Source organism: Rhamphochromis sp. 'chilingali' (assembly GCF_963969265.1).
Source record: "Rhamphochromis sp. 'chilingali' genome assembly, chromosome: 5".
In the NCBI taxonomy this organism is placed as follows: Eukaryota; Metazoa; Chordata; class Actinopteri; order Cichliformes; family Cichlidae; genus Rhamphochromis; species Rhamphochromis sp. 'chilingali'.
Window position 1 is genome coordinate 13,960,406 of NC_137932.1, and position 20,394 is coordinate 13,980,799.

The 20,394-nt window shown below is 39.3% G+C and overlaps 3 protein-coding genes across 6 annotated transcripts in view; all 3 read left to right on the plus strand.

Moving 5' to 3' along the window:
* LOC308396724 (rho-associated protein kinase 2-like) overlaps window positions 1–7,023 on the plus strand; it is a 41,067-nt gene extending 34,044 nt beyond the window's left edge. For 2 of the 4 annotated variants that reach the window (XR_013971608.1, XM_080882256.1), the window contains one exon: window positions 430–623. Coding sequence is in view for 3 of the 4 variants with exons in the window: in XM_080882256.1 (XP_080738382.1) it covers window positions 430–433 (4 nt within the window). In the remaining variant the exon portion in view is untranslated. Of the gene's footprint in view, window positions 1–429; window positions 624–2,539; window positions 2,616–2,753; window positions 3,172–5,297 lie in introns of those variants that run through there. The other 2 variants (XM_080882255.1, XM_080882254.1) reach the window with 2 other exon arrangements.
* A 7,782-nt stretch (window positions 7,024–14,805) lies between these two features.
* LOC308397364 (uncharacterized protein) lies at window positions 14,806–16,054 on the plus strand. The gene is made up of 2 exons (XM_080883221.1): window positions 14,806–14,861; window positions 15,011–16,054. Exons 1-2 carry the CDS (start codon window positions 14,837–14,839, stop codon window positions 16,009–16,011), a joined length of 1,026 nt encoding a protein of 341 aa, XP_080739347.1. The 5' UTR covers window positions 14,806–14,836; the 3' UTR covers window positions 16,012–16,054.
* An 886-nt stretch (window positions 16,055–16,940) lies between these two features.
* Window positions 16,941–17,945, plus strand: LOC308396694 (uncharacterized protein; the record flags this gene model as incomplete). Its single annotated transcript, XM_080882204.1, has 1 exon — window positions 16,941–17,945. The coding sequence occupies one exon, from the start codon at window positions 16,941–16,943 to the stop codon at window positions 17,943–17,945; it is 1,005 nt and encodes a 334-aa protein (XP_080738330.1).
* Between the last annotated feature and the right edge of the window lie 2,449 nt (window positions 17,946–20,394).

Below are 20,394 nucleotides of genomic sequence, written 5' to 3' on the forward strand. Positions count from 1 at the left end.
TACTAATTGCTATAGTTAGCCTAACCCCTTTCACAGCAGCCATTTTGACATGAAATAGCAAGTAAACACAACTGTTGCTAATCACACTAATTGAGGCTCTTTAGCTTAAAAAGAATAGAAGTAAAGTGAGTAGCAACACGTGTTTTCCGGCTGTTATATGTCTACGAATGGGCGTCTTCCCTGTAATATTAAACCATTTCTTCTACTTCTATTTTTCTTTGGGCAAACATGCACACTAATAAATATAACTGTGTCTGCCTGCTTTTTTCCCTTCATCTACACTTTCATTGTGTGGCTACTGGGTAGCTTCCTTGTTTATTAGTCTATGTGTGGATTTTGTGTGGGCGTGCCTTTGAAGTCCTGCCATACTGTTGGTAGCATACCAGGTTTTTCTCATCTTCTTTTTTGTATTTTCCTCTATCTTCACAGTTAACCCTGGCTAATATTTTCATCCGTGTGGAGTAATGGTGGTCTGGAAGCGGTGCCTACGTGTGTTATGTTTTTCAGAGAAGACTGTCAAAAAAAAAAACAACACAAAAAGCCCTAAAAAAACACTAATACAGACAGAAAACTGGCTGACGTCATGAGAAAAAGGATTTATTTTTTTGGTCATTTTAACAAAAGGAGAATCAGGACAGTCTTCCCATTACAGTGACTCATCCAGTGAAAAGATGCGACAATCTTCACGATTAAACTGCCCTTTTTTCTTTTTAATAATCATAATTATGACAAGACTTTATTTTCTTTTTCTCTTTGCGTTTGTAAAAAGATTACGCATGTGTTTGAACATTTGTATATACGATAAATATCTGTGTATCGTAGCACATAACGTGAAGCTAATAGTATATATGATTGTTTTGTTTCTATGACCACATCACACACTATATATGGTTGTCCTGTAAATGTATTAAAACGGTTTTATGGCTTCTTTTTGAGTTAAAAATGAGCCTTTATAAGTACATCTGTTATAACATGCGAGAGATCAATGTGAACTCAACTGAAACAATGTTGTTGTTTTTCTTGCGCTTCATGACAATTACTGATTGTTCATATATGTTTAAAATCCCATGTGTAGAATTTTTGGGGTGATACATTAAAAAAAATGTAAAAAATCAAGACTTAAGCATTTCAATTAGTGCCTCTGGTGATCGTATTTGTTTGTTGTGCATGCCTATTATTTACGTTTTTGAAATTTGTAGAGAGTGCATCTAAAGCATTGGCGATATACAGCCTCTGCCTGATCGGGTCTAAAAGGAAATGATTTATATCAATTAACGTGGTGTATGAAACAAAACATGGAAACAAGGGCTAGTACATGGTCTCTCAACCCATATCTAACATGTGACTGTTTTTGAGTTGTTAGTGTTAATATTAATGAAAAAGCAGTTTATTCTGTATCATATTGGTAAACAACAAAACAGTACCAAATAATTATGTTATGCTACAGCTATGAGTGTATTTAAAGTGACCATTTGTATTACACCAGTATAGGTGTCTCACTACAGTATGTGGTGGTGAGCAGTAAAAAGCTCCTGTTCTATAACACTGAGCTGGATCGAGAGAAAGCAAACCTTTTCATGACCCCGGACAATGAGTGAGTCATTAAAAGCAACGTTCAAAAATGTTGACTAAATGAGAAGTACTTTGTGTACCTCATGATGCAAAATACTGAACAAATGAAAATTAGCAAGGCTCAACGGGAAAAGCTTTGGAATCTGCAAATGGGTTTTAATTTCCATAGGTTTTACACAAAAACATTCACAATCCATCCAGTACAGTTTTACCAAATGCAACTTTGTCTAAAATGTAGAGCATTATCCCAAATTTGAATTGTTTCTACTTTTCAGACCTCAGCATTGCAGGAAATACCCTTTTTGTTTTTTTAAGGGTCCGCTTCTATCAACCAAAGCAGGTGAACCTGTCATCATCTTTTCCATCTTATGTATGGAGCATGAAGAGTTATAGCAAAGTCAAAGCTGTGCAGGTTTTGGTGGAATATAATAGAAACGGCTGTAGATAAAATCTGCTGCAATAAAGGCCATGAAACTGCTTATAACTGCACAAAGTCGTTGGAAGATGAGTAATTTTTCACTTTCCCACAGGATAGAATATGATGTGTCCGTCTATGTATATGCACATTTTCCTCCTGTAACCCAAGAGTTACGCAACAGTTACTTGAATAGAAATATGATATGAACGCATGAATGTAAGTTGCTCTTATATTTGTTGTAAAAGGAATCTGGGAAAATTACATCCATATAAAATGTTTTGTCCTTCAATTCATTCAAAATGTTAACCTTTCTCTAACATTTACTTCTGATTACTCTCATCTAGGAACTGTTTGGAAATTTTTGGTTTTAGTTAATCATGTTGAAAAAATTTATGATTCAGTTGGTAATGAAATAAATAATCTCAACTGGCTTGATTTGCCAATTAATGGCATTTTCTTTACAATATTTTTAAATCATTCTATACCTAAAGTAAATATCTTGCTAGGCTAGCACTAGACTTAACTTCTCCATCTCTCTCCCTGTTTCAGTAAGCTGGTTCGTGTCAGATCTATAAGTCAAAGTGATGTGTACCGTGCAGATGCCAGAGAAATTCCAAAGATAAAGGTAATGAGTTGGGACCATCAATGCTTTCCTTTCTGTCATAGACTTTCAAGACTCATCAGCTATCCAATCTTCAGTTTACCCATCTGCTTCAAGTAAATCGTAAGTGTTGCATTTGCCTTCTTGTCTCCCCTGATCCAGTATAACAGTGAAGACGACATCAGGCGTGAACAGGACACTCCATTGGAACCTGTGCCGCATGGCGATCGCGGCTCCTACATCAACCACAGGGGCCATGAGTTTATCCTCGCACTCTATCATTTTCCATCCAGCTGTGAGGTCTGCAGCCGGCCTTTGTGGGACTTATTTAAGCCTCCGCCAGCGCTCGAATGCCGCTGCTGCCGCACCAAGTTCCACAAGGACCACCTGGATAAAAAAGAGAACGTTATTGTACCCTGCAAAGGTCAGCGTGCTCACTCAGGACTACAGGGAGAGCTTAACTTAAACAAATAAAGATTCCTCTGGGGGTTTTGAGTGATTTTTATGTACAACCTGAATTCCAAAAAAGTTGGGATGCTGAGTAAAATGTCAATAAAGACAGGATGCAATGATCTGCAAATCTCATGAGCCGATATTTTATTTACAATATAACAGAGAAAGTATATCAGATGTTTAAAATGAGGAATGTACTTTTTTTTAAGTTCATTTGATGGCAGAAATGGGTCTAAAAAAATCTTTGGATTGGAACATCTTTACAACTGTGTACCATCTCTTCTTTTAACAATAGTCTATAAATGTGGGAACTGAGATGCTGGACTTTTGGGAGAGGAATGTTGTCCCATTCTTGTCTCATTTAAAATTCTAGCTGCTCAAAAGTCCTATGTCTTCTTTTTTTATGTTTCATGATGTGCCAAATTTCCATTTGTTGGCTTGAACTGTAGTGTCTCGCTGAAATATGTGAGGCATCCTGAAAACGACGCCTTCTGGATGGGTATATATGCCTTTCGAGATCATGGCTGCACAATATTGATTTTTAGCTTTGTCCCTTGCGCACAGACTTTTCTCTGGATTTTCAGAATCCTTTGATAATATTATGTAATACAGAAGATGACATATTCAAAGTCTTACGCCATTGTCCTGAAATTATTCCATATTTTGTGAGTGGATTATTTTGCATCTCTGCCCATTTTTACTTCTGAGAAATGCCTGTCTAAGGTGCTCATTTTATGTTAATTGTTACCAGCTAATCTAATTAGTTGTAAAATGTTCCTTTCTTTTACTTTTCCAGCCCTTTGTTGCAATGTTACATCAAAGTGAACTAATATTTTTTCATGGTTTTTTTTTTTTTTTTTTTTTTTTTTTTTTTTTTTGGCCTGTCCCATTTGGCTCTTTTGCCATCAGAATTGTTGTCTAAAGGCAAAGAAAGATGCCCAACGGATTTACTTTACCAAATTGACCATCCCAGCCTTGCCGTAATGGTCCATTTGATTCACCTTTTATTGTTTATTTTATTTTCACTTACTGAATACGGGACAGACTTGACTGGGGGAAAGAAGGGGAGAAAGAAAGAGGGAAAGAGAAACAGCTGAGAAGAGGGACGGGGGAGAAGGGCAAAAGACAAAAACCAACAGAACGGGCAGAGAAAAAAAATGCATATATCAATCACCTGGATCACCTGCTGAGAAAGAAAAAAGAAAGCAAGCAGAAGAGAACAAGAGTAATAGAATAAACAACATCACAATGATATATGGGAATATGACAGTAAATACTAAATGTTAAACATTATTGTGCAGCACATAAGATCAACAGAACACAGTGTGCTTTGAGGTAGGAGCCAAAAAGGGTGTAGTTTGTGGGTGTGATCACCCGTGTGTACACCTGTGAGCATGGACGCGCTTGTTTTTTGTTTTTTTAAAAGGTTCCTTCATGTAATAATCTGCTAGAGGGTGTGGGGGGGCCACAGCCCCGTCCTCCAGGGCGTGAAGCAGGTGTGGAGGAGATCAAAACTCCAGACATCCAGAGGCCCCCAGAACACAAGAGACCAAGGAAGACCAACAGAGGGGCAGCCGCGCCACTGTCCCGGAAAGAGCTGAGGAGAGTCCCAGATGAGGGTTCACTCAGCAGCCGCGGAGCAGAAGCCAGGGGGAGTTGCAGTGACGCGCCCGTGAGCTCCGCCGGCAGCCAGCTGCGCCTGAGTGACCGAGCCCCAGGCCGAGAGGCCGGGGGCACCCCACCTCCGAAGTGGCCCGAGCGAGCCCCAGGCTCCAGGCCCCGATAAGCGGCCGCCAAGGAGTGAGCCGGTGTGTACCTGGACGCCCATCCCCGGACACAAAGAACCACCAACGCACCGATATCTGAGGGAGTCCACCACTGGCAGGGGAAGTGGTGGTAGGGGGAGATAGGCCTCCAAACCTTGGAGGGGCTGAGATGTCCCCAGAGAGGTGGCGCCTGACACCCAACCTGACATATAGACACAGACATACAGGCACACACATATACAAACATCCATTCCCACCCTCATATTTTTTCATGTTAAGCATTTGATATCTTTTCTCTGTCCTTTTGGGAATAAAATAGGACTTTATGAGATTTGCCAATCCTTCCATTCTGTTTTTATTTAGATCATACAGAATCCCAACTTTTGAGGAATTGGTCTTCACACATTTAGCTAGCAAATGTAGGTGTGGATTTTGTGTAAGCAACCTGGGATTTCTCATTTCCTTTCTTGTGTTTTTCTCTTCACAGTGAACCCTGGATAATATTTCCATTCACATGCAGTAATGGAAGCAGTGTCTACGTGTGTTGTTGCGAGTGACAAAATCCAAATACTAATGTGGACAGGAAACTGGTGTCATGACAACTGGGATTTCATTCGAGGAAAGTGCATGCTGTATCCTTCGTGATTAATTCTAATTTGCTTCTTGATCATTGTCATAGGCGTGTGTGTAAACATTTGTGTACACATTAAAAGATCTCTCTTTGTATCATACCACACAAAGTGTTGCTGTATATTGCTGTATAAATCAGCACCACATCATCCAGTATATATGGTTGTTCTGTAGATTTATAAATACAGTTTTAAGTGGAAGGCTTTACGTTTTCATGAGCCTTTAATTACAACTGTTATAACACATGCCAGAATAATCTGAACGATACAGAAACAATGGTTTTATTCCCATTTGTGATAATTATTGATTGTCCATATACAGTATGTTTAAAATCTCAAGGTGATGCATTAAAAGAAACCCTTTAATAACAATAATATAATACATTAACAGCATTTCAATGAGTAGCTCTGTTGATTTATGTTGTTCATTGATGTCCGTCATTAAAAACTATTCAGACTTACTTTGATATAGAAAGTGCGTCAGAAACAGTAGTGATGTACAGATGCTATCTTGACCAGGTCTTTAAAAGTAAATCAATCAATTTGAAAGAAAAAGGATTAAAAACAATAAGGTTTAGTATTTGGTAGTATTAGTACTTTTTTTCTTAAACTGCCGAACAGCACTAAAAAAATAGTTGTTATAGTTACACTGAAGCCATCTTTCCGTCAGCAGTATCACATCTGACTACAGCGTATTTTAAGAGACCATTTGAACTATACCAGAATAGGTCCGTCTTTATCTCACAAGTGCATGTGGAGTGAGTGGGCTCCACTGGAATAAATCTTTTAGAACAGCCTAAAGCCAACTGGCACTCATCATACATAATGTAATAGTTCATCATGTTGCCCAGATGCTAAAATAATTTTTCGTACTTGCAGGTCTAATCCATTCTGTCTGTGTGACTGTTCCGGTTAAATTGCAAATGAATGAACCCTGCTGTACAGGCCACTGATGTCTCAGGTGACATGTAGCCTCCTCCTGGTGTTTTTCTTCTTTTTCTCGTCAGTGCGCAGTTAGTCTTTTAATTTTATTTCCAGTTTTTAAAAAAAAAAAGAATTCTTTTTGCCTAAAGCATTATGTAAAGTACTTGAGTTATTTATCCTACTTCACATTTCTCCTCCACTTTTTGAGATAGAATTTCTTTTTTGTATTTTTTATGTTTTAACAGCTTTTTTAGAGACTCTAATTACCTTATGAATTAAGGGGTTTTTCTAATTGATTCATTTACTTTTGTGATTTTTGTGTGTTTTTGAATTATGGGTGTAAAAAACACAAGTAAGCTTGCAATAGTCAATCAACTGCCAGGAGCAAAGCATTCCTGGCTTTGACCTGACTTTGCTTTTTACTGCCTCTGCTCTTCCCTGTATATCTGCTTTATGAGGCTGGATTGTCAAGTGGACTGTTTTTCACACTCTAGCATTTATATAGATTTTTACACAAAACAACATTATTTCAAAATGTGACATTCCGAATTTGGCAACCTTACAAACTCTGGTAAACTCCAACCAAGTTATGCAGTACAGCGTCTGTGAATGCACAAGCAGGTGGGCTACAGCAGCAGCCTACATCAGGCGCCACACCTACAAACAGAAAACTGAGGTTGCAAATTAAACAAAACGTTGGAAAAATGTTCCCTGGTCTGATGAGTCTTTCTTTTCTAACATTTGGACAGAAGGGTCATAATTTGGAAGAATAGATTCATCCTGCTTTGTAGCAACACTTCAGACTGGTGATGGCGGTGTAATGGTGTGGAGGATATTTCTTTAGCGCCAACTGAGCTGTTAGAATGTAGCGGCTGGGTTCAAATAGGAGACTTGAGGCAGAGATGAGGTGCAGACCAACTACAGGTTTATTCACCAACATTAAAATACCAAACCATAACATGGCATAAAACAATGTAGCCCAGTGGTGAGACACGGTGCCAGCAACAGCCTCTGATGTAACTGACAGACCTTTACAGACTGCTGCTAATTGGCCCTCAAGCCATACCATTATCTGGTGTTACGTAGTAAACATCTTATCGAATAACCCTTATGTCAGGGGTTAAGACATTTGTTCACAAGTAAGAGAAATAAGACACTGCAGACCGACTCAGAGAGTATTAAGACATGCGCATGGGTGTGTGCCTCTCAGCATAATCACACACACTCAGCGCAGGCTGGTTGCTTTATTTATAAGGCAAAATGGGTTACATAGTACTTCCTCTTTTAACCGAAAGGGAAAAGGCCAGACATTACCTAAGCTTATCTGACCTCTGCACACAAACTAAGAATAAAAACATAGAAGTATATCACACTTATCTGACATCACACACACTGGGTTAAAGAATACATACTTGTATACTTGTCAAACATCTCAGACACTAAAGTAAGGAATGCATTATGTTCTCTTTAACAATAAACTTGGTTATGTGAAAATATATGAACACTCGATTATAAGGCACACTTGATTATACTTGATTTCATAAAAATCCTCTCACATTTCCCTCCTGTTGTTAATATATTTCACAGGTTTTAATCAATGCATAGTCACTTGTTAGTCACATTTTTGCATGTCATTCAGTGAAGTATTTAAACAACAGTTCTGTAAAGACTAGAATAGGGATTTTCCACTCTTTCCTCCATATTCAGCATATCATATTGGCGATAGGGATCCTCCATATTCCTCTGAACCAAAACATAGTTTCCTAACATACGCTTGAACATGTTTGTCATTATGCTTCTCAGACATGGAACAATACAAGCAGTGAAAAGGCAAAATAGTAACATCACATTGAAAAGGGCCAACAGGCCTTTAATCACTAAGGATTTCCAGGAGCCACTCAGTAACCAGTCCCACCAGCCTTGCTTAACGGCTACGTAGTCCTGCTGCTGAGCGTCTCTCAATTGTTTCAGAACATTCAAAGCATTTGTCATGTTTAATGAGTGTATGTTGTCAGGTATGTAGGTGCAACAGGTGGTGTTGAACAACACGCAGAGACCTCCTTTCTCTGCAAGAATAATGTCCAAAGCTACTCGATGTTGCATGACAGTGATGCGGATTGCATCAATTTCTTCATTCTGTGCTTTGTCAATGCGGGTGGAAGCATTCAAAAACAGTCCAAAACGATAGTCTAAAGTCTCTATTTGTAGTGCGTGCTTTCCTACTCCTACATAGGGAAACAGAGCGTGGGTTACCTTCTGGCCGGTGGTCCAGAGTTTGAAGTTACAAGCGCCCAAGCACAACAGCTTTGGGGCTGGGGCTGGTGCTGGTGTTGGTTCTGGGGCTGGTTCGTCTTCTGGATTCATCAGGTTGTTTTCCTCAGTCATCTTGTTGAGTTTTTATTCAGGCGTCCCTGGTGTTGTTATTGGTTCTTCTCTTTGGTGGGATAGGTCACTCTTTTACTATGTGTCTGTTCTTCAGGATGACCTGGTACACCTAAACTTCTGGTGAGTAGACTGCCAGCGAAGTGGAGTGGCGGGATATACCCAATCAGCCCTTCCTCCACCGGCAGATCACCTGGAAGCTAGGGGAACCGGCGTCTTATTGTGGTGCAAACACTTTCTTCACGTGGCTTTGATGGATCCACGAAGGTCGTTCGGCTATCTTACAAGCTGTCGGTGTAGTAAGCAACACCTGGAAGGGCCCCTCTCACCTCGGAGCACTCCAGTTTTTTCGCTGGAGGACTTTAATCAGAATCCAATCACCGGGGTTCAACCTGCAAGAGACTGGAGATAGATCACTCGGCAGTTGATTGCTTAGTATCACTTCTTTATTCTCAAACAGTTTTGTCATCCATTCTGCCATCGTTGTTTCTGCAGGAAGCAGGGTGCTGGGGTTTAGCTGATTACACTTCTCTATAGTAATGTGTGAGTGTGAGAGCAGAATACCTACATAAGAGAGTTGTCTCCGAAAGCTTGAGTCAAAACTGCCTTCATGTACCCTGCTACTCCATCGACATGGAGAATAAAAGGTTTTTCATAGTCTGGTAATGCTAAGACGGTACATGTTTGCAATGCTATTTTTAAATCAGTGAAGGCTTTTTCTGCTTCTAGGGTCCACTGTATTTTGTCTTTTAATGCTAGGTCTTTTCCATAAATTAGGTTCTGTAGTGGCTGGGCCAGCAGTGCATACTCTGGGATCCAGCACCTACAGAAATTGCACAGACCTAAATAACTCATCATTTGTTGCTTAGTTATTTGGTTTTGGTGCATTTTGGACTGCTGTCTTTCTGCTCTCTAGTAAGGTGCGGCCTCGGCCTGTTAGTTGATGTCCTAAGTAGATGACTTTATCACTCCACAATTGTAACTTGTGTTGTGATACTTTGTGGCCTTGTTCTGCCAAATGTTGCAGAACCGTCATTGTGTTTTCTCTACAATCATCTTGTGTATGGCCTGTAATCAATATGTCATCTACATACAGCAGAAATTTTCCTGGAGCAGGAAGAGAGCAAAATGACATTGATTTCTTTAGAACTTCTGCATACAGTGTTGGGCTATTTTGAAATCCTTGTGGTAGCCTGGTGTATGTGTATTTTTCATTATCAAAAGTAAATCCAAATAGATTCTGTGAATCTTTATGTAAGGGAACAGAGAAAAATGCATTTGAGAGGTCAATCACCGAGAACCATTGTTCTTTTGGTGTTACTTGATTTAAAATGATATGTGGATTTGCAACCACTGGAGGTATTTGCTCTGTTACCTCGTTTATTGCTCTTAGATCATGAACTAGGCGATATTTTCCAGTATTTTACTGGAAAAATTGGTGTATTACACGTGGCTTTATTAGTTTTCACGAGAATACCTGCTTTCTGCATGTCTGCTATTACTGGCCTAATTCCTTCCTTTGCTTCTGCACTCAAAGGTTATTGTGGTTTCACAGGCCTTCTGGCCCTGATGCTGACCTAACTATCAGAATGTCATTGGAGAATTTCATTTTCACTTGAGGCATTTTTAGATACCTTCTAGTTTTTCAAAGAATTCACACATCTTACATATTTCAAACTTTGAAGTTTTTTGTTTTGTGTATATATATATTTTTTCCTAAACTTTGCATTGTTCATAGCTCACAGTTCTAAAACTGGGTATTTGTAAATCATATGCCTAATCACTATGTGTCACCGTAATCCACAAGTATTGGCACAAATTTGTTTCCAAACCAACAAAATAATCAAAAAACAAAAACATACATGAGTCAGGATACAAAAAGACAAAGAAAAATGTTGCCAGAAACAAAGCAGAAGTGTGAGGGGAAACTGAGCTCACAGACAGCTGCATGTGTTCGCTTTTAATAGCATGCAGCCTCTGTTCTAAAAAAACCAATAAATAAAAAAGAAAAGAAAATGTGTAACATGCTCATCAACTTAGCGGTGTCCACACATTTAATTCAGCTTCATAATCCTGCAGGTTTAGTTATTATCTTACAGGGTTTGGCTTATTAGTTGTTATTATAGATGTGCTCTGTATCTCAGTAATATTTATCTAGGATAAATGACAGGTTTTCAAACAGGTTAAGTGCCTCTATGCACCTAATTGGTTTAGATATTGCTTTTATTTTCTTCATCTCATATTTCATTATACTGAGTTTGAGCAAACCTTTAAGCTTGATGCAGACTACTTCATAACAATTGTCCATCTCACATCATACTGGCTAGGATACTTCTTGTTATTATTAATATTATATTTTTATTAATTATTATCATCTTTTTCTGTCTATATAATAACAATAGTATATTACAATATTTTATTAGTGTATATCACTATACTACTACTGAGCCAACTTAATAGTTAGGATCATCTTACTCAGCAAACAGATAATTTATAGTTCATCCAATCTGTACAAAATTTGCTTTTTCTCTGAACAGGTTTGTGCCTAGTTTTAGACTGGTCTTCTGTTTGCCTCATCTCAGATCCAACCTTCAGATTATTATATTTTATTTTGTATCCATCAGGGACTGTGAGTGAGCTGCAGTCTCACCCACCCTCCAGGATGGAAACATTTATCTTTTCACACACTTTCCTTGGCTGAACAATGACACAGCCTTAATCTACCTTATGCATCTCTCTTTTTTTTTATAGAAAAGGTCTTCATATGAATGATTTCCTTTTATTTATTTCATACAATCTGGGCATGATGGGTCATAAATGCACTGATTTTTGCAGCCACGGCCACTATCTCTATGTGACATAAAAGGGGATCGGTTAGATGCTGTTTTGTCACATGTCCTGAGGCTGATTTCACAATTATAGTGTTTTTTGAGAATGTTACATTTGGGACTTCTACAGTTAAAACAGTTTTACAAGCTCCTGTGTCCCAAAACATTTTTTAACGGCACACCTTTCACATATATTACAACTGTTGGCTTGTCTTCTGAACCTAACAGTAGTTGTTCTACATTGTAAACCTCCGCTTCATCTGTTTCACTTCCTTCCTCTCGTGCTAGTCATTCATCACTTTCCTGTTCCTGAATTACACTCCTGCAGTCTCGAGCAAAGTGCCCGTTTTTTTCCACAATTACAGCATTTAATCTCTCTTTTGTCCCTTTTTTGTCCTGCTTTTTACTTTCTTTTGACTTTTTTCCTCATATAGCTCTTTTTGCAAAGCGGCTTTTAAAGCATTTATTGAATCAGGGGTGCATTTGCCTTGCCAAGCTGGACAATATATTTTATGTGGATTTCTCCACCTTTTTGCACTGATTATTCCTGCATTTGAACAGTTTTTTCCTAACCACTCTTCATCTGCTGTTAATTTTTCTTTAGTTTTAGAATTACCCATTTTGAACTAATTACGTCAGAACTGTGACACTGTCTCTGGTATGACGAAGCGGGCAGGTTATCAATAACAGCCTTCTACTCACTCGCTATTCGAGTGAGCGGTTATTGATTTTACGTGATGACGCACAACCTTATTTTCCCACTTCAACCAGTACGTGAGTGTGCACAGGAAAACAACTTTGAGGAGTAGTTCGACCGCTTATTGGGTCGTGAATGACAACTTACTCCTCTTAGTTAGCACAATTAGAGCGCGCTTTTATAATTTTTATTGAGATTTTCCGTATTTTCGTTGTGCAACCTTCTACCTGTTCCGTTGCAGCCACTCCCAGAGCGACCGGAACTCGTTCCGTTCAGCTGCTACCCAGAGCAACCGGAACTTTTAATAGCGATTTCTAGAATCTCGCTCTTGCCTGTCGTCTTTAAGTCCCTCTTGGACTAAGATCTGTCGGCGCTAACCAGGTTTACACACTATTTTAAAGGAAAATCTCAATATCAACGTATTTTAGCGCTTGATGGAATGCAGTGTTTCATATTCACCTTACTGTGGCGCTGCGTTTTGGATTCGGTTCATCTGGTCCTGGCGCCGTGGGGCCTGTATAAGACGCTGACCGGAGATCGAATGGTCCCGGTTTTTCTCCTTTACTGTGCACAGGTTTTTTCCAGCGCAGGCAACACGACGTCAGGATCCGATGAAAACCGTCTGTGGACAATTAGACGTTAAAAATAACAGTCAGTTATCCGGCTCGAAGGACCAATTAAATGTCAGGGGTTAAGACATTTGTTCACAAGTAAGAGAAATAAGACACTGCAGACCGACTCAGAGAGTATTAAGACATGCGCATGGGTGTGTGCCTCTCAGCATAATCACACACACTCAGCGCAGGCTGGTTGCTTTATTTATAAGGCAAAATGGGTTACATAGTACTTCCTCTTTTAACCGAAAGGGAAAAGGCCAGACATTACCTAAGCTTATCTGACCTCTGCACACAAACTAAGAATAAAAACATAGAAGTATATCACACTTATCTGACATCACACACACTGGGTTAAAGAATACATACTTGTATACTTGTCAAACATCTCAGACACTAAAGTAAGGAATGCATTATGTTCTCTTTAACAATAAACTTGGTTATGTGAAAATATATGAACACTCGATTATAAGGCACACTTGATTATACTTGATTTCATAAAAATCCTCTCACACCTTATTAATGCCAACCAATACTATAGATTTAATTACAATACGTAATTAACTAATATGGCTATTCAACACCCTCTTATATCACATGGTGCCACTGGGAATTATTAAAAAGGCACTCGGGATGCCTGGGGACTCTTTTGGCTTTTGGCCTTTTGGCAATATCAAGAGAAAATGGACGTAAGACTATCCTGTCATCGCAATATTAACTTGGGGTATACGTTGTCTCTCCTACTAAATAGGTTACACATCAGGTAAGTGTTAAAGTAATGTTTTCCACCAACTTAACCACAACTTAACTTTCCATACTAATTGAAATATATCACTTCTACTTTCCAACACCATTAAACTCATTGCCGACCTCATTGGTTTAGTCCAATCATCTTTCTTCCTGCCTTCTTCAGGACAGTCAACCTCAACTTCGCATACTTTATATCTCACTGCTCCTTTGTCGTTCTCCCTGCATACACTTCTGCAACCCACCTCCTCCCAATGTCCGCCTCTCCCATGTTACTCGAGCTCCATCCAAGCCTCCATCTTTATTTCCACCACCAGCGTCTCGAGGGTTCCTGCCCTCAGTCCTATCACAGCTGGCATTCTATTCAGCTAATCGCTAAATAGCTTAATTGAATTCTGTTGATCAATTAATCATGTTCAATTCCTTTTAATGAGCTCTCACTGTTGAACAGTTCAATATACTGAAATGGTCATTAGATCTCACCTCTGGGAAAACATTAATTGCTCCACTGTTGCTCCTGGCATCTGTATGTTTCCATGTTTTAACATAATAATTAATAGCAGGCTGTTAAATGAAAAGAGGCTGTGCAATTTAAACAGTGACGTATGCAAAATAATTTAATTTCAATGTTAGGTGTGATGTGCCCCTTAACTGGACAAACTATTTGAACTGTTAGGCCTGAGTCGGCTGACTTTATACTGTTTGCATGACATATTTTTTCCCTCCTGCTGATCAAACATTCTGTGGTGCTGATAAATATTGTTCCAAGAAAAATAAATCAACCAAATTTGGGAATGCTTATTTTTACCCTTTCACAAGCTCCCTCTTTCCTTCCTTCCTTGCCTACCCCATCCCCTTTCCACTGTTTAAAAGAAAATCTAAAGTACAAATATCTTTTGTAGTTTCATTTTTTACCCAATAGTAACCAATTAGCCAACAATGTATTTTTATTTTCTGACATTAACTAATAGACTTCAGCAATCTATTTCAGGAGTTTTTAGTAGAACTATAGTATTTTATTCTTGTACTTTCCCGTGAGGTATGAGCTGCTCACTCTGTTGTAACTGCCTGTCCTTGACAAATGACTGTGCAGTGACTGGTCCGTGTTTACACAATAAGTAATGATTAGGTTGGGAGATTCGTCTCCACAAATGAGTAATTTGGAAGTGAGCAGTGATAAATCTGATATAAGCAGCAGTCTGCAGATGGACACACATTCAATTGCAGCAGGTATTTTTTGTTGTTTTTTTCACTGTGTCTGATTGCCATGTGCATAAACTGATTTGAAGATTTGTTACTTGTAGCATTGTTTTGTAGCAAATGCAGATGTAATAATTTCCTTGTATTTAACTCTCACTTCTACTCGTCTTCTTTTCTAGATATGAAGTCCTGGTATGTTCTTGCTTTTCTGTGGTTGTCATGTTTCTGCCACAGAGCTCTTTCCTGCCCAGCTCTCTGCACCTGTTATCCCAGAAGAAATGAGGTGGTCTGTAATGAGCTTCCCCTGACAGAGTTCCCCTCTGACGGTCTCCCGGAGAACACCACCTTGCTGACTATCCAATTCACAAACATCACCTCCATATCTGAGGCCCATCTAAATGCCATACCCAAGTTGCAAGGGCTCCATCTGTACAACAATCACCTTCACAGCCTTCCCTCTCATCTCCTCAGGGGCGTTCCTCACCTCAACACTTTGGATCTCACCGGAAACAGGCTAAACAATCTGCCTGCAGATGTCTTCAGCCACGCCCCACTACAGAGCTTGGTGCTGAAGAATAACCTTATTAGAAAAGCTGATGCAGAGTGGCTTTCTTATAACAGTAGCCTGACCTGGTTGGATTTATCTGGAAATGAATTAACAGAGATCCCAACTAATCTGCTTCTGAAGCTGCCCCACCTGGAGAACCTTGACTTCTCAAACAACCGTCTGGATAAGATACCAGCAAATTCTCTGAGTCAACTGAGCAAACTTGAGAGGCTAAGCCTGCAGAACAACAAGCTCGACACGCTGAATGGATCTGCATTTCAGAGCCTGCATAGCCTCACACATCTCTTCCTCACTCAGAATAAACTCAACAAGCTGCCCAAAAACCTGTTCCAGGGACTCACTCAGCTCAGACACCTGAGTCTGGATGAAAACCAGCTGAGCCATATTCCTCCAGGTTTGCTGGATGAACTTCACTTGCTGGAAGAGGATGGCCTCGACTTGACAGTCAACCCTTGGCTCTGTGATGGGAAGGCAGAGTATCTATGGAGGTGGCTTCACGAGAACAAGAAGAAGGCTTTCTTGCCAGACTCCATCACATGCGCTGGACCTCAGCCTCTAGCAGGTCGTTCAATAATATCACTAACAGCAAATGAACTAAACCTTCAGTCTTAATATTACTCCTGCTGGTCTTTATCTAACATGAAAAGAAATCCAGTTCGGCCTGTCGGATTTGAATCACTAAAACATGATAACTATGTGACTATAAATAAATCTGATATAAATAAGACTATTGTCTTGTTTTTTATTTCATTAAATTTAAGTGTGTTCATGTTACATTGTTTTCTTGTTTAGATTTAAATGAGAAAGTCTGCAGTATTATCATGGATTTTATGTTGGCATTTCGCTTAGCTTCACACAAAGGAAAATAATCCACCCACCAGAACATCTAGAGATCTCTAAAACCTCCTGTTTTGTTTGTTTGTTTGTTATTTTTATTCAAACAATGAATGACATTTGTAGGCAGCTTTTTGGCCAAAACCAGGCCAACCATTTCACCCGTTTTCAACCTTTCTGCTAAACTATAGTATTATAACCTGCTATTCTCAGGAATAGTATCCCTCTATTCATTAAACTGCTAACATTAACAGGCTGAGTTCTGAATCTCAAGCACCAACATATGGTTGTGAACTTGAGGGATAAAAATTAAGCCTAATGCCTATTTTTGTTATTTGTTTTCTTTTTGCACAAGTTAATTAATAATGTATCACACATGTACCCTTGCACATTGTGTTCTTGAAAAACTGAAAAAAAAAATATTGATTTATGTGTGGTAACATCAACTTACTTTTAGAAAGTACAGAAAACAGTAACCACTCACTTTGTTTGCTTGGTTTTGTTTGCCTATTGCAACATTTTATCCTGACTCATTGCTGGAATCAAATATCCTCAGAGTTGTGTAAAATCAAGTCAGCGATCAAAACCTGAAGGAATTTCAGCTGTGCTTTTCAGGTAACAACACATTTATAATCACATTTTCACCGTTTTATTACCTGTTGATCTTTTACGCTATTGTTTTCTTCTCAGTGTATTTTTTCTTAAAGATGAACCTGTGGCTGCTTCTTACTCTCACTGCTCTGGCTGAATATGCTTACCAAACGAGAGGCACCCACTCGTGCCCAGATCTGTGCACTTGCTCCTTTCTACCTTCGAGTGCAGAGGTGGTGTGCCGCCAAAGCTCCCTCACATATTTTCCTGCAGATGGTTTATATCCCAACATCACACGATTGTCCATCCAGTCCAGAAACCTCAGCTTCATTACAGCCAGACATCTGAGTTTTGTGCCTCTTTTAAACCACCTCCAGCTGTATCACACTAATCTTTCAAGCCTTCCTTCAGACCTACTGGGTGCCATTCCTCACCTGAGTACGTTGGATCTCACAGGTAATCAGCTGATTCATCTGCCCCCCAAAGTCTTCGTCCATTCCTTGCTCCATAGTCTGGTGCTGAAGAATAATTTAATTGAAAAAGCTCATGGAGAGTGGTTTTCCGACAACAGCAGTCTCACCTGGCTGGATTTGTCTGGGAACCGTTTAACAAGCATTACAGCTGCTCTGCTTCAGAAGCTGCCTCATCTGGAAAATCTCGACCTAAGTCATAACCATCTGCAAGAGCTACAGCCCGACACACTAGCAAACCTACATCACCTCGAGACACTAAACCTCGCTGGGAACAAATTAATTTCCCTGAAGCCTTCAACGTTTAGTCACAACGTGAAACTCTCACAGCTGTTTCTGCAGGAGAATCAGCTCCGAGAGCTGCCAGTGACGCTCCTCCAGGGTCTGCAACACCTTGAACTTCTGCTGCTTAATCAGAATCGGCTACGGTATCTCCCCTCAGGTCTGCTGGATGACAGAAAATCCTCTTTTCAGATGACCGTAACAGGGAACCCCTGGCAGTGTGATGCCAACCTGGAGTATCTGTGGAAGTGGCTCACTAACCATCCTCAAAATGTCTTCTTTCTAGATGAGGTGGTCTGTGACGGCCCTGAAGCTCTGAAACATAAACAAGTTGTTTCTTTAACTGACAGTCAGCTTGATCCTAAATGACAGAGACTCACAATTAATGATGTGACTGTGAAACAGATGTTTTGCATTATTACTGCACATATAACCAGCCTGTTTCTTGTGAGCTGTCATTTATTCCCCCTTTGTTTAGATATTGTCCAGCCCACCGGGTGGCGTAAGATACTCAATAAATTTTCAGCCCAGAGGGCTGAATAGGCAGTATGGCTCATTTACTCAGTATATCCCAGCCAAAAACATGTTAAACCAAATGCATTCACTAATACATTCTCACTGAATTGATTTTCTTTCAGGCTTGTTTTCTGTAAGATTTATAATCGCAGATTGAGATTAAGTAACCCAGGTTTAAAAATGCTCTCACTTCCATAAGGGATCAAACATATTTTCATGAATAATCAATTTATAGTCCAGAGATTAGGACCAGAAATGGACGTCCTTGGTAGAAGAGAAGAGCTCTTGTGAGATTCTCATGGTGCACGCTTGCACCAACAGCTCTGTCTCGCTTGTTTGTTGTGTTGCAGATTGCAGCATTGTTTCAGTTGTGCCCTTTTGTGTTTAATGATGTTGAGCATGTGGGAGTGAGTGGGCAGTGCAATGGCTCAGTCTTGCAGCTGACCTCTTCTGGATGTGTTTAAATATCTCCCTTTTTCTTTCTTTAGGTTTCTTTTTTCTCTCTCTTTCTTTCATATTGTGTATGGGTATATATCTTCTGCATGCCCACACACCCCCATACTCACGCCTTGATCACAGTGAGTGCACTGGACTATAATTTATTACTTTTATAGCATATAAAACATTGGAGCCTCTTGAGGCTGTTACTTATGAAAATTAAACCTTGTTCATAAAAGTTCCCCAGAGAGTTGAAGAAGAACTCAAATGGATTCATGTATGTCTTCCATTCCACCTCTTTGAATTGTACCCTGAAGGTTAAAGGTTGAGGAAGTGGGCTCAGTGGTTCAAATCCTAATTCCCTCTAATGAAAATTCTCTCAGGTTGTGAGCAGATGCATTCAACTCGACCTTAACAACGTCCCTTTCTGTTTGTCTTTAATCTGCTTGTGCTTCTACAACCCACAGGCTCTGAGGTTTGGAAGTGTGTGGTAGTGGTGGGCATTACTTTGCAAGGAAAAATGAGGATGAAACTTTTCTAAGTGCTGATGAGCACAGAGGAATGGAGTCTGTCTAACTGTCTGCTAATGAAGAACACTAAAGTCTAATAGATCATATGTGAGGCTTGGAGACAAGAAAATTACTGTAGCCTTTCTGACTTTGTTCTGCAATAATGGAGATGTGATTTTCTTTGATTGCTGCTAATTAGCACATGTTAGAACACATTACTTGGGATGAAATGTGCCAAATTTAAAATAACATATTTTTTTATTTTTCACTATATTAGAGTTGCGGTCATTTCAGTGTGTTTTTTTTTTTTTAATCGGCAACAATAGTCTTGATTTCTTTTCTTCAGGATGTATCAATGAACTAGAACAGCTTGTTGAGACTCACATTTTATTCTGAATAGAGCAAAGAAGAAATACCTTGATTTTCAAAGGAAGTTGTTTTTTGACTATGTACAACTGATTTTTCGCATTAAATTGACAGAATAATCTGCTGATCTTTTGTCCTCATTTCCATTTTCTTACTTTTTGTCCCTCTACAAGGACTCGAGGAAACCCACCTATGATTAGTTAAGTAGCCTAACATGCATGTGTTAGGACTGTGGATGGGATTCAGAGCACTCTGAGAAACCCCATCATTTATATTAAATGGCTTCAGCTCTACCTCTGTAATACATATCCAGTAAAAATGCCATAATATTGTACGCTGATATATAGATACAAATGCTGTCAAAGTACATTTTGCTGATAAAAGTACACTAAAAAGATTTAAGTGTACAAAGTTGTATTACTACTAAGCAAATTTGACTTGTAAATGATATGTTGATGTATTTCTGGCATGTTAACCAAAAAGGTTACATCACACATGCAGCAGTCATTCATTTAGAAATGTGTTTTTAATGCAAATGTAAACTCTTTTTGCTGTGGTTTTGATCCCCACCATTCAGCCTACTCAGTATCTTCTACTGTCTGCTCTTTGGTCATGAGCAGGAAATGAATAATTGGTTTTCAGAGCCTTTTCTCAAAAGGGAGACAATGCTGTTGGACTGATATTGAATCTTCGACTGGAAAACCACGACAGTGAGCCGAGTGACGCTTCAAAATTTGAGCCGAAGTAAAACAGAAGGTTAATAGTCTGCAGTGAGTTAGCATATTCTACTGTTCTAGTGATGGATGGATATTCTTCAGACTTTAGAGAAACCAAAGTCATTATTAGTTCTGCATGTGAGTCAGATTGGGGAGGTTTTCAGCATCAGAGAAAGAGTTTTATGATCTCTGAGTTTGAAAAGTGTCGAAACAGATTAGAAAAAGGCTTGCATGTGACTCAGATGTGCCAAAGCTGCACTGCCATGACTTTGA

What these genes read in the sequence shown, in the direction of transcription:
- LOC308397364 (XM_080883221.1), top strand. Translation starts at nt 14,837, where the DNA reads ATGGACACACATTCAATTGCAGCAG. An exon ending in CACACATTCAATTGCAGCAG is followed by an intron (nt 14,862 to 15,010) that starts GTATTTTTTGTT and finishes CTTCTTTTCTAG; the next exon opens with ATATGAAGTCCTGGTATGTT.